General features: G+C 41.6%; 1 protein-coding gene across 27 annotated transcripts in view; it reads left to right on the plus strand.

The window, feature by feature from the left end:
- The window catches only part of LOC101925346 (lysosomal phospholipase A and acyltransferase), a 188,799-nt gene that overhangs the window by 64,931 nt on the left and 101,842 nt on the right, over window positions 1-22,026 (plus strand). For 24 of the 27 annotated variants that reach the window (XR_012429038.1, XR_012429041.1, XR_012429040.1 and 21 more), the window contains one exon: window positions 19,811-20,010. Coding sequence is in view for 20 of the 27 variants with exons in the window: in XM_065537315.1 (XP_065393387.1) it covers window positions 19,811-20,010 (200 nt within the window). In the remaining 7 variants the exon portion in view is untranslated. The remainder of the gene's footprint in view (window positions 1-19,810; window positions 20,011-22,026) is intronic. The other 3 variants (XM_065537317.1, XM_074027424.1, XM_074027423.1) reach the window with 1 other exon arrangement.

Genomic DNA, 22,026 nt, shown 5'->3' on the forward strand with positions numbered 1-22,026 from the left:
TGAAAACATACTGAATTTCCAATGCTATTTGGTTTTCCATTCCTGAATTACTTCACTTTGAATAATGGCCTTCAGCACCATCCAAGTTGCTGCAAAAGACATTATCTCATTCTTTTTGTGGCTGAGTAGTATTCCATGGTGTAGACATACCACATTTTCTTCATCTACTCAGTGGCTGATGGGCGTTTAGGTTGGTTCCATATCTTTGCAGTTGTTAATTGTGCTGTGAATGTATGTGTGCAGGTGTCTTTTTGATATAATGACTTCTTTTCCTTTGTATAGATACGCAGTACTGGGATTATCAGATTGAATGGTAGATCTGCTTTTAGTTTTTTGAGAAATCTCCATACCGTTTTCCATAATGGTTGTATTAATTTATAATTTACATTCCCACCAGCAGTGTACAAGTGTTCCCTTTTCATCACATCAATGCCAACTTCTATTGTTTTCTTGAGTTTTTAATAATGGCCATTCTGGCTGGAGTAAGGTGGTATTTCGTTGTGGTTTTAATATGCATTTACCTGGTTATTAGTGATGTTGAGCATTTTTTTATATGTTTATGGGCCATTTGTGTTTCTTCTTTTGAGAAGTGTCTGTTCATGTCATTTACCTACTTTTTGATGGGATTATTATTTTTTTTCCTGCTGATTTGAGTTCCTTGTAGATTCTGTTCTACAAGATTGAATTCCTTGTATTAGTCCTTTGTTAGATGTATAGTTTGCTGATATTTTATCCCATTCTGTGACTTGTCTGTTGCAATGATTATTTCTTTTGCAGTGCAGAAGCTTTTTAGTTTAATTAGGCCCCATTTATTTATTTTTGGTTTTGTTACATTTGTTTTTGGGGTCTTAATCATAAATTCTTTGCCTAGGGTAATGTCCAGAAGTTTTTCCTAGGTTTTCCTCTAGAATTTTTATGGTTTCATGTCTTTTAAGTGTTTAATCCATCTTGAGTTGATTTTTATATGTGGTGAGAGATAGGGATCCAGTTTCATTCTTCTACATGTGGCTGTCCTGTTTTCCCAGCAGCATTTATTGAATAGGGTATCATTTTTTCAATTTATGTTTTTGTATGCTTTGTCAAAGATCAGTTGGTTATAAGTAGTTGGCTTTATTCCTAGGTTCTCTATTCTGTTCTATGAATCTGCATATCTACTTTTATACCAGTACCGTGCTGTTTTGGTTACTATAGCCTTGTAATTTGAAGTCAGATAATGTGAGGCTTCCAGATTTGTTTTTTTTTTTTTTTTTTTGCTTAGGATTGCTTTGGCTATGCAGACTCTTTTTTGGTTCCATATGAATTTTAGGACTTTTTTTTTCTAATTCTGTGAAAGATGATGTTGGTATTTTGATAGGAATTACATTGAATCTGTAGATTGCCTTGCGTACTGTGGTCATTTTCACAATACTGAGTCTTCCAGTCTGTGAGCATGGGATGTTTCCGTTTGTTTGTGTCATCTGTGATTTTTTTCAGCAGTGTTTGGTAGTTCTCCTTGTAAAGATCTTTCACCTACTTGTGTAAGTACACTCCTAGGTATCTTACTATTTTTGTTGTAGCTGTTGTAAAAGGGATTGAGTTCTTGATTTGATTATTAGCTTGGTTGTTGGTGGGGGTGTATAGCAGTGCTACCGATTTGTGTACATTGCTTTTGTAACCTGAGGCTACTGATTCATTTACCAAATCTAGGAGTCGGCCTGGCATGATGGCTCATGCCTGTAATCCCAACACTGAGAGGCAAGGCGGCGGATCACATGAGGTCAGGAGGAGTTAAGAGACCAGCCTGGCCAACATGGTGAAACCCTGTCTCTACTAAAAATACAAAAATTAGCTGGGCGTGGTGGTGGGTGCCTGTAATCCCAGCTACTTGGGAGGCTGAGGCATGAGAATCACTTGAACTTGGAAGGCAGAGGTTGCAGTGAGCTGACATCATGCCACTGCACTTCAGCCTGGGTGACAGAATGAGACTTTGTCTCCAGGAAAGAAAAAAAAAAAAATCTAGGAGTCTTTTGGGTAAGTCTTTAGGGTTTCCTAGGTATATGATCATATCTTTGGCATATAGAGATAGTTTGACTTCTTGTTTTCCAACTTAAATGCCCCTTATTTCTTTCTCTTGCCTGATTGTTCTGGCTAGGATTTCCTGTATTAATAAATCACAAGAAATATATAGTAGCTACATGAAGTGGCTTGCACCTGTAATCCCAGCACCTTGGGGGTGCCGAGGAGGCAGGATCACTTGAGGTCAGGAGTTGGAGACCAGCCTGAGCAATAGTGTGAGAACCTGTCTCTACCAAAAAATAAAAATAAACAATTTAACCAGGCGTGGTGGTACCCACCTGGAGTCTCAGCTATTTGGGAGGATTGTTTGAGCCCAGGAGGTTGAGGCTGCAGTGAGTTATGCACTGTAGCCTGGGAAACAGAGAAAGACCTTGCTTTAGGGAAAAAAAAAAAAAGCTATATAGTTATAAAATTTGATTTTATTTATCTAAAAAATGTTAGCATTGTAGGAATTACTTGAGATATGTTACTGTTTTTCAAAATGTGAGAATCAGTTGGAATTGTCAATTTTTAATTTAAAATAGGTAATAGTAACTCTATGTAACATACTGTTTATAGACAAAGATGAATATTCTTCAAGAGGTTTTACATTGTCTTTTTAGTAATAGTGCTGGAGCAGTTGGACACTCATAAGGCAAAAGAATAAACCTTAACCCAAACTTCACATCTTTCACAAAAATTAATTCAAAATGGGTTGTGAATTTAGTTATAAAACATAGGTCAGGCGCGGTGGCTCACACCTGTGACCCTAGCATTCTGGGAGACTGAGGCGAACAGATGACCTGAGGTCAGGAATTCAAGGCCAACCTGGCCAACATAATGAAGCCCCATCTCTACTAAAAAATACAAAAATTAGCTGGGCATGGTGGTGCTCACCTCTAGACCCAGCTAGTCTGGAGGCTGAGACGGGAGAATTGCTTGAATCCGGGAGGTGGAGGCTGCAGTAAGTTGCTATCATGCCCCTGCACTCCATCCTGGACAACAGAGTGAGATTCCATCTCAAAAAATAAAATAACATAAAAAATAAAGCATAAAAGTATAAAACTTTTAGAAGAAACAGGAGATCTTTAAGATCTCAGGCTAAGCAAAGATCTCTAGGACATAATACCAAAAGCACCATACCTAAAAGAAAAAAATTGATAAATTGGATTTCATCAAAATTAAAAACTTTAACTCTGTGAAAGACACTATTAAAAGGATGAAAAGATAAGCTACAGACAGGGAGAAAACATGTGCAAAGCATATATCTGTCAAAGATATTGTATCTAGAATGTATAAAGAACTCTCAAAACTCAACAATAAAAAACAATTCAGTTAGAAAATATGCCAAAGACATGAACAGACATTTCACCAAAAAGGAGATAAGATGGCAAATAGGCATGTGAAAAGATGTCTCACATCACCAGCCATTAGGGAAATGCAAATTAAAACCACAATGAGTTATCATTACATACCTATTAGAACAGCTAAAATAAAAAATAGAATACTAAATGTTGTCAAGGATTCACAGAAACTGGATGCTTCATAAACTGCTAGTGAGAGTTAAAATGATACAGCCACTCTGAAATACAGTTTATTAGGTTCTTTAAAAACTAAGCTTCCCATATGCCCCTGAGCTCAAGTGATCTGCCCATCTTGCCCTCCTAAAGTGCTGGAATTACAGGCGTGAGCCACTGCCCCTAGCCTCAACCATTTTTTTTTTTTTTTATTTAATTTTTTAGATGGAGTCTCACTCTGTCACCTAGCCTGGAGTACAGTGACTCCATCTCAGCTCACTGCAACCTCCGCCTCCCGGGTTCAAGAGATTCTCCTGCCTCAATCTCACGAGTAGCTGGGATTACAGGTGCCCACCACCATGCCCAGCTAATTTTTGCATTTTTTTTTTTTTTTTTTTTGAGACGGAGTCTCGCTCTGTCGCCCTGACTGGAGTGCAGTGGCCGGATCTCAGCTCACTGCAAGCTCCCCCTCCTGGGTTTACGCCATTCTCCTGCCTCAGCCTCTGGAGTAGCTGGGACTACAGGCGGCCGCCACCTCGCCCGGCTAGTTTTTTGTATTTTTTAGTAGAGACGGGGTTTCACTGTGTTAGCCAGGATGGTCTCGATCTCCTGACCTCGTGATCCGCCCGTCTCGGCCTCCCAAAGTGCTGGGATTACAGGCTTGAGCCACTGCGCCCGGCCAATTTTTGCATTTTTAATAGAAACGGGGTTTCACCTCGTTGACCAGGCTGGTCTGGAACTCTTGATCTCAGGTGATCCACCCGCCTCGGCCTCCCGAAGTGCTGGGATTACAGGCATGAGCCACCACACCTGACTGCCTCAACTTGATTTTTAAAAAATTTTTTGTAGAGATGGCAGTCTCATTTTGTTGCCCAGGCTGGTCTACAACTCCTAGCCTCAAGTGATCCTCCCACCTTGGCCTCCCTGCCCTGGGATCACAAGCTTGACCCACGGTGCCTGGCCTAACAACTTTTCTTTCTCTCTCTCTCTTCTTTTTTTTTTTTTTTTTTTTTGTGACAGGGTCTAGCTTTGCAGATTGCAGATCACTCAGGCTGGAGTGCAGTGATGCGATCTCAGCTCACTGCAACTTCAGACTCCCAGGCCCAAGCCGTTCTCACATCTCAGTCTTCCTAGTAGTTGGGACTACAGGTGTGCGCCACCATGCCCAGCTATTTTTTTGCTTTTTGTACAGATGGGGTTTCACCATCTTGTCCAGGCAGGCTGGTTTTGAACTCCTGAGCTCCAGTGATTCATCCACTTCAGCCTCCCAAAGAGCTGGGATTACAGGCGTGAGTCTCCACGCCCTGCCACACTTTATTTTTAATAGCCCAAGGTTAGAAACAAACTAAATACATGAATAAACTCTGGTTTATCCATACAACTTACTACCACTCCGCAATATAAAAGAATAAACTATTGATACATGCAGCAGCTTGTACAGTTCTCCAGGTAATTATGCTGAGTGGAAAAAAGTAAATATACTATATGATTCTATTTATATAATATTTTCAAAATGACAGAACTGTAGAGATGGAGAATAGATTGGTGCCAGGAAACAGGGTCAGGTTGAGGGGTGCAAATATGAAGGGGTGGCCCAAGAGAATTTCTTCATATCTTGACTGTGGTAGTAGTTACTTGAATCTATATATGGGATAAAATTGCATAAAACTATGCACACATACAAATGAATGCATGTAGAACAATGGCAACTGAATAAGATCTGTAGTCTAGTTAGCAGTATTATACCAGTGTCAATGTCCTGGTTTTCTTTTTTTTTTTTTTTTTTTTTTTTTTGAGACAGAGTCTCGCTCTGTCGCCCAGGCTGGAGTGCAGTGGCCGGATCTCAGCTCACTGCAAGCTCCGCCTCCCGGGATTACGCCATTCTCCTGCCTCAGCCTCCTGAGTAGCTGGGACTACAGGCGCCCGCCACCGCGCCCGGCTAGTTTTTTGTATTTTTTAGTAGAGACGGGGTTTCACCGTTTTAGCCAGGATGGTCTCGATCTCCTGACCTCATGATCCGCCCGTCTCGGCCTCCCAAAGTGCTGGAATTACAGGCTTGAGCCACCGCGCCCGGCCAGTGTCCTGGTTTTCATATTGTGCTAACTACAGTTCATTATTGTGGGTCTGGGTCTATGTACTGTATTATAGTTGGGGGAGGCTAGGTGCAGGATACATGGGGCTGTAGTATCGCTTGTCTGCTTGGGGCCAGAAGTCAGAAGTGTCTTAGATTTTGGATTTTTTCAAATTTTGGAATATTTCCAGAATACATACTGGTTGAGCATCCCTGATTCAAAAATTTGAATTCCAATATGTTCCAGTGAGCATTTACTTTTAGTGTCATATCAGTGCTCAGAAAGTTTCAAATTTTGGAGCATTTTGGATTTTCAGATTAGGGATATTCAACCTGTAGTACATATATATACTATTTTTGCAACTTCCTATGAGTCTAATTATTTAAGAATAAAAGTTTTAGCCAGGTGTAGTGGTGTGATTCTGTAATCCCAGTTACTTGGGAGACTGAGGCAAGAGGATCAATACTTGAGCCCAGGAATTCAAGACCAGCCTGGGCAACATAGCAAGACCTTGTCTCCCAAAAGAAAAAAAAGTAGGGGGGTAAAAAGCTTATATATTGTACAGTGATAAATTTTATTAAGGTATACATATTTTTAATCTTATCCCAAATGTTACTGAAATTTGAAAAATGAAGTTTGTATTATTTTTTCATTTTTATGCATACTTTCGTTTTAAGCAATTTATATTATAGAAATTTAATTTTGTATTCTTTGTATTTCTACAATGTGTTGTCATGGGTCTAATATATTTAGAGCCCATCCCCCCAACTAATTAGCAGAACTGATAATAGAACTGCTGTTATTGAAGTTGCTGTAGTCTGTCCTGTAGTGACCTTCAGGCTTTAACCCTCCAGCTTTAGTTAAATTAAGCAGGCACAGACCTTTGCTATGGAAACGATACAGAAGCATAACAAACAATTTGGCTTACTTTCTTCTGCGAAGCAATGGGTGGACTGAAGAGAATATTGATACTGGTGAAAGTTTTTAGTGACTAGTGTTAACAGTAATAGTAATTTATTTATTGCCTACAACATAAATGCTTCTCTGGAAATCAGATGGGATAATAGTCTAATTAGTTTATTTGATCTTCCTTTAAAAATCTCTCAGAGAGAAAGGCATAGCCCTATTTTCCTTTTCCTTTTTTTTTTTTGAGATGGAGTCTCGCTGTGTTGCCCAGGCTAGAGCGCAGTGGCACGATCTCGGCTCACTGCCAGCTCCACCTTCCGGGTTCAGGCCATTCTCCTGCCTCAGCCTCCCAAGTACCTGGGACTACAGGCACCCGCCACCACGCCTGGCTAATTTTTTGTGTTTTTAGTAGAGATGGGGTTTCACCATGTTAGCCAGGATGGTTTCGATCTCCTGACCTTGTGATCCACCCGCCTCGGCCTCCCAAAGTGCTGGGATTACAGGTGCGAGACACCATGCCCAGCCGGCATAGCCCTATTTTTCCTATGTTATGGTATTATATATACATCTGGAGCAGATGTTGGTCAAAATATGTGTTATGAAATATATTCCCTTTGAAATCTTGAATACCTTCCTCCAACATCAGTTTATTTTATCAAAGTATAAAAAGCAAGTGGCTTATGACTTTGCCAAGCTGTTATACATGTCAGCCATCTAATATGACTAGGATTCTTTGGTATAGAGTACTTGCCGGTATGTTATTTGATATTTGGATGACTTAATAAGTAATAGCAAAATTTTTTATTTGTGTTCTCTATTTTAGATTTAACTACCTTATTTTGACCAGCTACTTGAATGCCTGTAATCTTTTGTTTTGTTTTTTCTTTTTCTGTATAAAAGCAAATTTCCTGTAACTCTTTGAAAAATAACGTATTGGCTAACTTCATGAGTTATTTTGCTTCACCAAATTGTACTCTGTTATTCTAAAATTTATTCTTTCAACAATGATTGAATGTGTGTAGTGTGCTAGGCGCTCTGCTAGGCTCTGGAGATAACAAGATAGATACTGTCCTCTTCACAGTACTCACAGGCAAGTGGTAAAGTTGTTGCTGTTTATTTCTCCACTAGATGAACAGTTGGTCATGTAGAATAATGTGTTAAATTTATGATTAAATATGAAAGAGCAACAGGTATTCCAAAAAGGAATGACTAATCACTTAATAGCCATGAATTTGAGGAAGTTGCCTGATCATTGTTAGCTTCAGGTTCTTTAACTGTGAACTAAAAAAAAAAAAAGACATATAGTCCACAGGAGTTTTAGGATGCAATGAACTATAACCACTCTCTACCTTCATTTTTTTATCTCTGGGTATAAATCTGGATGAATCTCATGTGGCATTATTACTTACCCCATCTGCCTCCACATAAACCCAAAGAGTAATGGCTGAAATTTGTTTTTGCACAGATACACATAAAATATATGCTCAGACTTTTCCAATTTCTTTTTAGTTATTGATTATTTAGGATTTATTTATTTATTTAGAGATGGAGTTTCGCTCTTGTTGCCCAGGCTGGAGTGCAATGGTGCGATCTTGGCTTACCACAATCTCTGCCTCCCGGGTTCAAGCAGTTCTCCTGCCTCAGCCTTCCGGAGTAGCTGGGATTACAGGCATTTGCCACCATGCCTGGCTAATTTTGTATTTTTAGTAGAAACGGGGTTTCTCCATGTTGGTCAGGCTGGTCTCGAACTCCTGACCTCAGGTGATCCGCTGGTCTTGGCCTCCCAAAGTGCTGGGATTACAGGCGTCAGCCATCACACCTGGCCTAGGCTTTATTTTTGTTATTGTGATCCTGTTGGCATTTTATAGTTTTATGGAATAGTTTCCATTAATTAAAGCTTTGAAATTTATTAATTTTACACTAAAATTTGTAAAAAAAAAAATCACAAATTAGAATACTGATAGATTTCTTGACTACATAAAAATTAAAATATTTACAGAAAATGGAAACATAAATGTAATAAATTGAACACGTTTACTTTCACTAAACATAAGACAACTGTAGCTTAAGCCTGCTGGCAGGTGAGAAAAAACCAATAAGCAGCACAAGTCATTTTGCATCTAAGAGCTCTGGAAGGGTTCAGGAATTTGAGATACTGAGTATCTCTGAAAGTGGGATGTGAGGTGAGACTGAAAACAAGAAGATTGGATAAAAAGTCTATAAAAACCGGGCGCCGTGGCTCACGCCTATAATCCCAGCCCTTTGGGAGGCCGAGACGGGCGGATCACGAGGTTAGGAGATCGAGACCATCCTGGCTAACACTGTGAAACCCCGTCTCTACTAAAAATACAAAAAATTAGCCGGGCATGGTGGCGGGCGCCTGTAGTCCCAGCTACTCAGGAGGCTGAGGCAGGAGAATGACATGAACCTGGGAGGCGGAGCTTGCAGTGAGCGGAGATTGTGCCACTGCACTCCAGCCAGGGCAACAGAGCAAAACTCCGTCTCAAAAAAAAAAAAGTTTATAAAAGAAGGAGCTAAGCCTGGGCGCGGTGGTTCACACACCTGTAATCCTAGCACCTTAGGAGGCTGAGGCGTGTGGATCACGTCAGGGTAGGAGTTTGGGACCACCTGGCCAACATGGTGAAACCCTGTCTCTACTAAAAATGCAAAAAGTTAGCTGGGTGTGGTGGCTCATGCTTGTAGTTCCAGCTACTCAGGAGGCTGAGATAGGAGAATTGCTTGAACCTGGGAGGTGGAGGTTGGAGCGCCACTGCACTCCAGCCTGGGCAGCAGAGCGAGACTCTGTCTCAAAAAGAAAAAAAAATTAAGTTGAATTTAAAAAGGAGTTAAAATATCCCAGATGTTTCTTACTTGTGTGTTACAGCCTAGTGATAATGCCTGTCTTACCCTGAGAGAATCTGGTGATTCTATAGAATGAAGTGGAGGTTCTAGATTCTAGAAGAGCTAAAGGCAAGGCTTAATGATCTGTTCTTAAGATGGGGGAGGGGTGGGTGGAAGGGAAGGCATAATGGTATAATGGAAGTCTGCATACTGAATTGCGAGACCTCTGACCATTTTCTTAGTTCCTACAATGCTTGCAATAGGTTTATTATGCTCTCTAGGCAGAAGACTGCAGGATGTATTTTAGGCAAACTCACTGGTCCGGTAGAAAAGACCTGTAGATTGTAAGAAATAAACTTTACTTTTAACATGTTTAAGTTACTGTTACTTTGGATTTTTGTTTATGCAGCCAAACTTAATCCTAATATAGAAGGCAATTATTAATTGTAACCAAATAAGTTATATGAAAAAGGAAATATAATTAAAATACACTGCATGGCTGAGCTGCAAGTAACATATATACAGTTATAATGCAAACATTGAAAGTTCAAAAGATAATATATTTAACCTTGAAAAACATTAGGAAATAGCAGTATTAACATGTTCCTTAGAAATATAGAAGTAAGTTCCAAAAGAAACGGTGAAAAGGCTTACAAATGGTTGCCTTTTGAGGAGCAGAAATTGATCCAGAATCGGTGATAAATGGAAAACAAAACCCATATTTATAACTTGTAAGGCAGACAAAGGGTTAATATGCTTAGTATATATAAAGGGCTTATAAAATTAATAATACTAAAATCAAAACAGAAAATGAGCAAATCATATAAACAGTCACAAAGGGGAAAAGTCTGTGTAGACTATTACCACTTCTCTGTTCTTTGCTTTTTTGATAGGTTAAAAATGGTTTTCTTATTTATTTGATATCTAATAAGCTTGAGCATTTTTCCATTTATTTATTAGCTATTTTTTCCTGCTTTATATGCTCTACTTTTATCCTTTGAGAAGGGTAGTTGGAATTATGATTTGTCATCTTCCTTGAATGTGGAATTGTTTCTGCAGTATGAATTATAATAAAGAATCTTGCCTCTTGCAAAACATTGTTATAAACCTTTGGTGGTTATATCCTGAGGTCTTTGTGCCTCTTGGGTTACAAGTCTTCTAGACCAGTGGTTCTCAACTCTTATCAGACCCAGCCCGACTCTCAAAAAAAGCCCCACATCCATTTTGTAATGCTACTTTATTAACATGAAATGGAAATTTAGAGATAATACAGTTAGGCCAGGCACAGTGGCTCATGCCTGTAATAGCATTTTGGAAGGCCAAGGTAGGAAGATTGCTTGAAACCAAGAGTTTAAGACTAGCCAGGGCAACCTAGCGAGACTTCTATATCTACAACAACAACAAAAAATAAGCCAGGTTTGGAGGCACACTCCTGAAGTCCTAGCTACTCTAGAGACTGAAGTGGAAGGATCCTTTGAGCCCAGAAGCTCAGGTTTGTGTTGAGCTATGATTGTGCCATTGCACTCTAGCTTAGGTGACATAGCAAGACCCTGAATCCAAAAAAAAAAAGTGATATGATTGACTACATGTATAATTTTAAGAATATCAGTTATAATGCAATACTATTAAGAGGAAAAAATATATAAACTACATTATAGTTGATATGGTTTGGCTATGTCTCCACCCAAAATCTCATCTTGAATTGTAATCCGCATAATTCCCACGTGTCAAGGGAGAGACCAGATGGGGGTAATTGAATCATGGCGGTGGTTTCCCCTTACTGTTCTCTTGATAGTAAGTTCTCATGAGATCTGATGGCTTTATAAGTGTTTGGTAGTTTTTCCTGTATTCATTCTCCCTCCTGCCACCTTGTGAAGAAGGTGCCTTGGTTCCCCTTTACCTTCCACCATGACTGTGAGTTTCCTGAGGTCCCCCTAGCCATGGGGGACTTTGAGTCAATTTAACCTCTTTCCTTTATAAATTACCCAGTCTTGGGCAGTTTCTTATAGCAGTATGAGAATGGACTAATACAGTAGTTTAAAAGCATGACTGTGCATTGTGGCTCACACCTGTAATCACAGCTACTTGGGTGGCTGCGGCAGGAGGACGTTTGAGTCCAGGAGTTCGAGACCAGCTTGAGCAAAGTAGTGGGCCCCCATCTAAAAAAAAAAAAAAAGTTTCAAAGTGAAAAGGCTTGATAATGACTATAGAAGACACAGTGAAGTAGTTGGACACTTACACCTGCTTGATAATGACTAGAAGACACAGTGAAGTAGTTAGACACTTACACCTGCACTATCAGTGTGAATGTTGCCAGGTACAAAGGCAGGCGTTTGATCATCACCCTAAATTCCCTGAGTGGCATTACTGAAAATGACATGATTTTCTGAAATGATGAGCTCTTTTCCTGGTAAGTTGTACTCATGAAAAATTCATGTATGTTAAAACTGCGTCATTTGGGGGTATTAATATGTAGTAAGGAGTTCTAAGTTTATAAACATTTTACTTATACATGAATGTCTGATGGGATATTCTCAAGTTCTGTGAGATGTAGACTATTCACTTTGAAGAACTGTAGTTATCCCATGTATTGAGTGAAATTTGAATCTCTGGCCCTCTCTCCTTAAGTACCTATAGTGCACCCCACTTATGTTGGCAACTAAACACATCTTCACAACATTTAAAAAATGCCTCTGCTCTACCACCACCTTCCCCTGCAGAGGGTGATACTGTCCAAGTTAAGAAATACCATTCTAGGCTGGGCACAGTGGCTCACGCCTATCATCCCAGCACTTTGGGAGACCGAGGCGGGTGGATCACCAGAGGCCAGGAGTTTGAGACCAGCCTCGCCAACATGGTGAAACCCCGTCTCTACTAAAAATACAAAAATTAGCTGGGTGTGATGGCAGGTACCTGTAATCCCAGCTACTTGGAAGGCTGAGGCAGGAGAATCACTTGAACCTGGGAGGCAGAGGTTCCAGTGAGCCTAGATTGTGCCGCTGCACTGTAGCCTGACAGACAAAGTGAGTGAGGCTCTGTTTCAAAAAAAAAGAAAAAAAAAAAAAAAAGTTAGGGCACAGTGACTCATGCCTATAATCCCAGCACTTTGAGAGGCCGAGGTGGACGGATCACTTGAGGTCAGGAGTTCAAGACCAGCCTGGCCAACATGGTGAAACACCATCTCTACTAAAAATACCCCCCCAAAAAAAAAAAAAATTAGCTGGGCATGGTGGGATGTGCCTGCAGTCCCAGCTATTAGGAAGGCTGAGGCAGGAGAATCACTTGAACCGGGGAAGCGAATATTGCAGTGAGTCGAGATCATGCCACCGCACTCCAGCCTGGGCAACAGAGTGAGACTGTCTCAAAAAAAAAAAAAAAAAAGTACCATTCTACTGGATGTTAAAGCATTTGCTAGGAAGAAAAAGAAATACCATTCTAAACCAGGGGTTGTCAAAATATGGCTTTTATAGGCCAAAATGGGCCCTACACCTGGTGTTTTGTTTTTAAAGAGAAAGAACCTTGCTCTCGCCCAGGCTGGAGTGTAGTGGTGCAATCATAGCTCACTGCAGCCTTGAACTGGCCTCAGAGGCAGGAATGATCCTCCTGCCTCAGTCTTTGAGGTGGCTGGGACTACAGGTACATGCCTTCACATTGGCTCTACCTGTTTTTGTATAGCTTGTGATCTAGGAGTGGTTTTTATACATTTTTACATGGTTGGAGAAAAAAAAATCAAAAGAATACTATTTTGTTATTTGAAAATTATGTGGAATTCCACACTAAGCATCCATAACTATTGTTTTTCATTTATGTATTGACTGGTTACTTTTGTGTTACAATGACAGAGTAAGGCAGAGAACATAAGTGGCACTCTCATCACTTCACACTACTGCTCAGGGCAGTACAAATCACAATGATGCAGTTAAAACTCAGTAGTGTTTCAAGTGCCACATATATTGCTACATTGGGACTTTAAAAAAATAATAATCAGCCGGGCATGGTGGCTCACACCTGTAATCCCAGCACTTTGGGAGGCCGAGGCGGGCGGATCACGAGGTCAGGAGATCAAGACCATCCGGGCTAACACAGTGAAACCCCATCTCTACTAAAAATGCAAAAAATTAGCCGGGCGTGGCAGCGGGCACCTGTAATCCCAGCTACTTGGGAGGCTGAGGCAGGAGAATGGCGTGAACCCAGAGGCGGAGCTTGCAGTGAGCTGAGATCCGGCCACTGCACTCCAGCCTGGGCGACTGAGCGAGATTCCATCTCAAAAAAAAAAAAAATAATAATAATAATAATAATCAGTACATACTCATCATGTCAAGAAAAAGAAAGCAGATATCGAATGTCATTATTTTGAGGCACAGTGGACTGTGTGTTATCTTGTTATCAAATTAGATAGCAGGCTGGGTGCAGTGGCTCACGCCTGTAATCTCAGCACTTTGGGAGACTGAGGCAGGTGGATCACCTGAGGCCAGGAGTTCAAGACCAGCATGACCAAAAAGGTGAAACCCCATCTCTATTAAAAATACAAAAATTTAGCTGGGCATGGTGGCGCACACCTGTACTCGCAGCTACTTGGGAGGCTGAGTCAGGAGAATTGCTTGAACCCAGGAGGGGTTGCAGTGAGCCTGGGTGGCACCATTGCACTCCAGGCTGGGTGACAGAGTGAGACTCCATCCCCTCCCCCCCCCCAAAAAAAAGGTTAGATAGCAAAGCATTGTATTTATTGTGCCATAGCATTATAGCTGGGCTAAAAGCATGTACATCTTATGTAACCTCATATTTCCATATAGATGTCTCACTGTTACCTTGACTACAGTGTGACCAGCATTGACATCATTTTTTTCCAAAATCAGTGACTTCTTCACATTAGTATTTTTTTAAGAGACAATGTCTCACACTCTGTCACCCAACCTGGAGTTTAGTGGCATAATCATAGCTCATTGTAACCTTGAACTCTGGGATCAGGCAACCCTCCCACCTTAGCTTTCCAAAGTAGCTAAGACTACAGGAGCATACCACCATGCTCAGCTAGTGTGTGTGTGCGTGTGTGTGTGTGTGGAGAGGGGGGGTCTCATTGTGTTGCTGGTCTTGAACTCCTGGCCTCAAGCAGTTCCTCCTGCCTCAGCCTCCCAAAGTGTTGAGATTACTGGTGTGAGCCATGATGGCCAGGCCTATACTTTGTTTGCTAGTGATACCATCATTCTCCTGGGTACTGAAGCTCAGAACTTCTGACTTATTTGATCCCTCTTTTATTCTACGTATAGTTAGTTACGAAAATCTCTTTAGGGCCTTCTAGGAAAGATTTATTGCATTCATCCCTTTCCATTTCTATTTTCTATTTATGATCCTGCCTCCGCCCTAGTTTAAACTTTCAGCACACATGATTTTAGTGCTTCAGCTCTCTCAACTTGTTTCCATGATTTCATCCTTTCTCTTTCATAGAGCCTTAATTGATTTTTATCATATGCTTACCTGAAGCTCCTGAAAGGGCAGGAATTTATTCTTAATATAGGATGTAGGCAAGCGCAAGATAAGGAGACAGATACGATATTTTAAATATTGTAGTCTCCTCTGAGGGAACTGACCTTTATGTATTTGAATCAAGTCAAGTAGCATGAAGATCAGAGGGAATGATATTTCAGAGGGATAAAATATTTAGTGTGAAAGCCCTGACAGTAGGAATGAGCTTGAGTGGTTCATGCAATAAGGCCAGTAAGGCTAGAGCAGACTGTGGAAGGGAGGGAGTAGGCAAAGGTAAGGCCAACAATTTAGCCAGGGCCTTAATCACCTTATGCTGTGTAAACCATCATAGGGAATTTGAATTAGTTCTAAATGTGAAGGGAAGCCATTAGAGAGTTCTGAGCAGGGGAGTCAAAGTTATCCAATTCATGTTAACAAGTTTATTCTGACTCTTGGATAGAGAATGGGCTATAGGGCAATAAGAGGGAAGACAGAGTAGTTATAAGGCTATTGCAATAGTCCAGCTTTAATTGCTTCTTTATAAATGTTACAGCACTGAAAAATATCCTGGGTAAAATTATATTACCCAATAATAGGCAAAAGTCTTAATGTCTTCTTCTGGGTACAGGGAGGATAACCAATAAATTATGAAGTTGCCTGGCTACAAATTCCACTGTAAAGCCAAGACTGGGCAAGTGGAGGGGAATAAAACTCACCTGTAAGACTCCACCAAATACAAGAAGGCTACCATCCCAAGGAGGAGGAGGCATGGCAGGAGAACTGAGACCCCCTCTCTTCATAGTTTTACCTGCTGAAGGCAGAAACCCTTAGGCACTTAGGCTCTCATTTACAAAGACTGGAGTATTATCAGGAGAGCTGAAAGAAATCTCTCCAAGCCAATCTCAAAAGACCCAAGATGTAGTAACAAAGCTGAAGAGATACCCTGAGGCTCAGAAACAAAGAGCAAGACTGAAGAGCATAGAGAAATCCTCATAGATTAAAAAATCAGCAGCCAGGTGGTAAATCAGAGGAAGGTCTTCCAACAGTTTCAAGGATCGGAGACTTGGTTGTGAAGCATAGGTAGACCTCTGGAATCTTGCCAGCTCTCAGATTCCGTGCCAGGCAAAAGAGAGAGACATTCCACCCGCCAGGCCTTTGAAGCCAGTGCTATACTGAATCAGACTATTCCTTCAGTTAAAGTCCAGACACAGTTTAAGAACTGTGACCTTACAAAAGAAATAGCATGCCCCTTTCTGGAGGTAAATATTTTCTGCTTGAGTCTCTAGACTTTTTTATACTAAAGGTCCATTAAAACAATAAACAACCACACACACACACACACACACACACACGAAAATGTGGCCCACATTAAAGAGAGAAAACACTCAATGGTAGCAGACTGAGAGAAGGCTTAGATTAGATATTGGAAAGAGACTTTGGAATTACTATAATAGAACTCCTAAATTACCTTGAGGAAAAGGTGGGCTCTGTATACATGAAGAGATGGAAGAATTTCAGTAGGGCAGGGACAGTTTTTTTTTTTTTTAGTCAAATGGATTGGCTGGGCATGGTGGCTCACGCCAGTAATCCCAGCACTTTGGGAGGCTGAGGCAGGTGGATTGCCTGAGGTCAGGAGTTTGAGACCAGCCTGGCCAACATGGTGAAACTGCGTCTCTACTAAAAATATAAGAATTAGCTGGGTGTGGTGGCAGGCACCTGTAATCCTAGCTTCTTGGGAGGCTGAGGCAGGATAATTGCTTGAACCCGGGAGGTGGAGGTTGCAGTGAGCCAAGATCGTGTCACTGCACTCCAGCCTGTGGGACAAGAGCGAGACTTCGTCTCAAAAACAACAACAAACAAATGGATAATGATGGGGACAAAGATGCAAGAGAAGAAAACTGCAAACCAATATCCTTCATGAATATACATGCAACAGTCTTCAACAAAAGGCTCAGCAACCAAATCCAGCAGCACACTACAAAAGATTATACACCATGATCAAGTGGGATCTGTCCCAGGAAAGCAAGAGTGGTTCAACATATGAAAATTAATCTATGTAATATACCACATAGTAGAATGAAGGGAAAAACCATGTGGTCATCTCAGTTGATAGAGAAAAAAACCTTTGACAAAATTCAGCAGCCTTTCATGATTAAAAAAAAAGCAAAACAGCCAGACACAGTGGCTCATGAGTGCCTGTAATCCCAAGCACTTTGGGAGGCCAAGGCGGGCGGATCACCTGAGGTCAGGAGTTCAATATTGGCCTGGCCAACATGGTGAAACTCCGTCTCTACTAAAAATACAAAAATTAGCTGGGCATGGTGGCGGGCTCCTGTAATCCCAGCTACTCAGGAGGCTGAGGCAGGAAAATTGCTTGAACCCAGGAGGTGGAGGTTGCAGTGAGCCGAGATCGCACCACTGTACTCCAGCCTGGGTGACACAGCGAGACTCCGTCTCAAAAAAAAAAAAAAAAAAAGGCAAAACAAAACAGCAAACTGGGAATAGAGGGGAATCTTGAAAAACCCACAGCTTGGCCGGGCGCGGTGGCTCAAGCCTGTAATCCCAGCACTTTGGGAGGCCGAGACGGGCGGATCACAAGGTCAGGAGATCGAGACCATCCTGGCGAACACGGTGAAACCCCGTTTCTACTAAAAATACATAAAAAACTAGCTGGGCGAGGTGGCGGGCGCCTGTAGTCCCAGCTACTCGGGAGGCTGAGGCAGGAGAATGGAGTAAACCCGGGAGGTGGAGCTTGCAGTGAGCTGAGATCCGGCCACTGCACTCCAGCCTGGGCTACAGAGCGAGACTCCGTCTCAAAAAAAAAAAAACAAAAAAAGAAAAACCCACAGCTAACATCATACTTAATGGTTAAAGACTGAAAGGTTTCCCTCTAACGTCAGGAACAAGACAAGGATGCTTGCTTTCACTACTGCGATTCAGCTTTATGCTATAAGTCCTAGCCAGAGCAATTAGGCAATAAAAAAGAAAAAAAAAAAGACATAGAAAACAAAGGCACAGACACATTCTCTCTCTCTCTCTCTCTCTCTCTCTCTGTCTCTATCTGCCTCTGTCTCTCTCTCTCTCTCCCCCCTTTCTCTCCCCCTCTCTCCCCGCCTCTCTCTCTCCCTCTGTCTCTCTCCTCTCCCTCTCTGTCTGTCTGTCTGTCTCTCCCCTGAAGATTGTTGAAATTGTTTGCTTAAGTAGGCATTTAACTTGGTTGGAGTCAGCCTGGAAAACTTGTCTCCCTGAGGTTGGTGGCAGCTCAAAATCTCATTTCAGTTTTAGCCTTAGCTAGGCTGCTTGGGGTCTGTCCTGTTTGATCATGTTTCAGAAGTCAGCCAAAGAAAGGTTTGGGCAGAGTTTCTATGTGTAGCTTGGAGCTCCCTGCCTCTGACTCCTTTCTGGGGTTTCCTTATCACTTTCCAGAGGCTTTGGGCTGTAGGTTTGGTGTTTTCTGTTTTTTGTTTTGTTTTGTTTTGTTTTGTTTTGTGTGTGTGTGTGTCTTTTTTTTTTTGAGACGGAGTCTTGCTCTGTCACCCAGGCTATAGTGCAGTGGTTCAATCTCGGCTCACGGCAACCTCCACCTTCCGGGTTCGCAATTCTCCTGCCTCAGCCTCCCGAGTAGCTGGGACTACAGGTGCATGCCACCATGCCTGGCTAATTTTTTGTATTTTTAGTAGAGACAGGGTTTCACTGTGTTAGGATGGTCTTGATCTCCTGACCTCGTGATCCACCCGCCTCGGCCTCCCAAAGTGCTGAGATTACAGGTGTGAGCCACCGCGCCCGGCCACGGGCTATAGGTTTTTTATGGGAGTTTTAGCTGGTCTGTAAGGCATGGACTATGGCTTTTTCTCAGGTTAAAAGCCATAAAAACAGGAAACATGCCCTTTGTAATAACACATATGTTATAACGTGTATATTTCAACTCGCCTCCAGTATCTGCTTGTTTTTGGTTGCTCTCCATCAGGTCATTTTTTATGTTTTTTCCAGTTTATAGTTGTTATCTGCAGGAAGATGGGTCAAGTCGGTGCTACTCAGCCATCCATGTCTCCCTAAGTGCTATTTGTATACATCTTCAAGTTCTATTTCTTTTAATTGCCTGCTTTCTTGTGATCACTGTTTTTGCCTCCAGCAGCTCTCCCATGTCAGTCTAACATAGTTAACCTTAGCAGTAGTGAAGGATACCAAGGAAAGTCAGTTAGCCCAGGCCTGTTAAGTCAGTTGAAATTGTAAGTTTATAATATATACAATAGGGGTTTTCAGACTCTTTCTACTAAAACAAAGTGCCTCTGATTTAACAGTCTGTTAGAGGACCTTCCCATATACCCAAATCTTTAGGTCCAGTCTGAATGGTTAATGTTGCCCAGAGTGCAGAATCAGTATTTCTTTTGTGTTTTCTACAGCAGAGTCAGAAAGCTTTGTACAATTTTGGTCTATCTAGATATTTATCTTAAAAAAAAAAAAACAAAACCCACATCCCTTTATGTAACATATACAATGTTTTTTTTTTTTTTTTGAGACGGAGTCTCGCTCTGTCGCCCAGGCTGGAGTGCAGTGGCGCGATCTCGGCTCACTGCAAGCTCCGCCTCCCGGGTTCACGCCATTCTCCTGCCTCAGCCTCCCGAGTAGCTGGGACTACAGGCGCCCACAACCGCGCCCGGCTAATTTTTTTTTTTGTATTTTTAGTAGAGACGGGGTTTCACCGTGGTCTCGATCTCCTGACCTTGTGATCCGCCCGCCTCGGCCTCCCAAAGCGCTGGGATTACAGGCGTGAGCCACCGCGCCCGGCCCAATGTTTTATTTCTTAAAGAAATTTGGAGGGCTGCTCACTGGTTACTTTTGGTTGTATTTTTTGAAATAATATTTTGTGTATCAATAGTATATGATAGAGATATAATAGACTTACTATTGTTGGCTTATTGTAAAATGCAAATGGATAATGAATTGTGCTTTTCTATGTTTATTCTTCCTGATTAGCTCCTGGGCTATAACGAAAAGCCGATAAATCTACAAATGTTTATTGGGACAGCAGATGATCGATATTTACGACCTCATGCATTTTACCAGGTGCATCGAATCACTGGGAAGACAGTCGCTACTGCAAGCCAAGAGATAATAATTGCCAGTACAAAAGTTCTGGAAATTCCACTTCTTCCTGAAAACAATATGTCAGCCAGGTATTTTGAAATATACCTAAAATGTGCAGTTCTTTTTTTCTCTATACTTTCAGAAAAAAAGTAAATATATTTTTGAATATAAATATAAAATATTGTTCTAATGGTATTACGTAAATAATGTACATTTAGTACATTTTCTGAGAGTGGTACCATATTTCCAGAAGGAAAATTCAATTCAGTAAGTGTTTCTATACTGTATACTACCAGGCAAGCCATTATCCTAGGTAAGAGAGATATAAATACTGTATCTGGATTTTCATCAAATGGCCCACAGTCTATCTAATAGGGTAGACAATAAATAATTATGATACAATTACGATTTTTTTATTTCTTTAAGGAAAACTTTTGACTTTACCTCCAGGCATCCCACTTGACCCATTTCCAAATAAGATAAGGTGGCCAACTTCTGAAAGAGAATGCAATAGAGTTTTGTACCGAAGGATCAGTTAGGATTATATATAGTTGCCTCTAATAGAAACCTGATATGCAGTGGCTTGAACAGTTAGAGGTTTAGTGTTTTATCACATAAAAGAAATATACAGGTAGACATTTTAGGGCTAGCACAGTAGCTGCGTAAGTCATTAGGGCCCCAAGCAAGTTTTTTCTTCTCTGACATCTTTAGCATGTGGTTTCCATCCTAAAGATTGTCTTAAGATCTAAAATGGCTGCTGGAGCTCTAGCCATGACATCCTTATTACCAGAAGGGATAATAAAGAGAAAGGTGTGGAGGAAAGGTAAAAGGGAACTTCCATTGGAGTTGAATCCTCTTTTAAGAGCCTTTCCCTAAAACCTACTTAACAACTCTACATCTCATTGATCATGCTTATATGTAAGGAACACATAGTTATGTTTACCAGAACACATTGTCACCTCAAATAATTTAGGGAGGCCAAACACCATGGCTCATGCCTGTAATCCCAGTACTTCAGGAGGCTGAGGCAGGCGAATCACCTGAGCTCAGGAGTTTGAGACTAGCCTGAGCAACATGGCGAAACCCTGTCTCTACTAAAATTACAAAAATTAACCGGGTGCTGTGGTGCCTGTCTGTAGTCCTAGCTGCTTGGGAGTCTGAGGTGGGAGAATCGCTTGCCCGGGAGGCAGAGGTTGCCATTAGCCGAGATAGTGCCACTACACTGCAGCCTAGGCAAGAGTGAGATCCTGTCTTTAAAAACAAAAAACAAACAAAACAATGTAGGGGCCTGTTACTAAGGAAGAAGTAAAGAAGGATATTGAGTAGGCACCTATCAATGGGTAGTAGGCACAACCAGGCATGGGAAACTTAGATTTTTATTACAAAAATTGTTTTCAAACTACACTACAGACTTTTTTTTTTTTTTTTTTTTTGAGATGGAGTCTCTCTCTGTTGCCCATGCTGGAGTGCAGTGGCATGATCTTGGCTCACTGCAAGCTCCGCCTCCTGGGTTGATGCCATTCTCCTGCCCCAGCCTCCCGAGCAGCTGAGACTACAGGCGCCTACCACCACGCCTGGCTAATTTTTTTGTATTTTTAGTAGAGATGGGGTTTCACCGTGTTAGCCAGGATGGTCTCGATCTCCTGACCTCGTGATCTGCCCATCTCGGCCTCCCAAAGTGCTGAGATTACAGGCGTGAGCCACCGCACCTGGCCCACAGACCTTTCTTAAGGTGGGAATAACATCCATCCCAGGCTACTGCAAGAACGGTACTCAAGAACCCAACCCAGCAAATCATTGCAAAGGGGCTGTGACGGAGTTTTTTCATGGCAAAGGCAGACAGCTAAGCTGATAATCTCTACTCTTAATTTTTTTTTTCTTTTTTTGAGACGGAGTCTCGCTCTGTCGCCCAGGCTGGAGTGCAGTGGCCGGATCTCAGCTCACTGCAAGCTCCGCCTCCCGGGTTTACGCCATTCTCCTGCCTCAGCCTCCTGAGTAGCTGAAACTACAGGCGCCCGCCACCTCGCCCGGCTAGTTTTTTTTTTGTAGTTTTAGTAGAGACGGGGTTTCACTGTGTTAGCCAGGATGGTCTCGATCTCCTGACC

Source organism: Macaca fascicularis, chromosome 20, assembly GCF_037993035.2.
Source record: "Macaca fascicularis isolate 582-1 chromosome 20, T2T-MFA8v1.1".
NCBI lineage: Eukaryota > Metazoa > Chordata > Mammalia > Primates > Cercopithecidae > Macaca > Macaca fascicularis.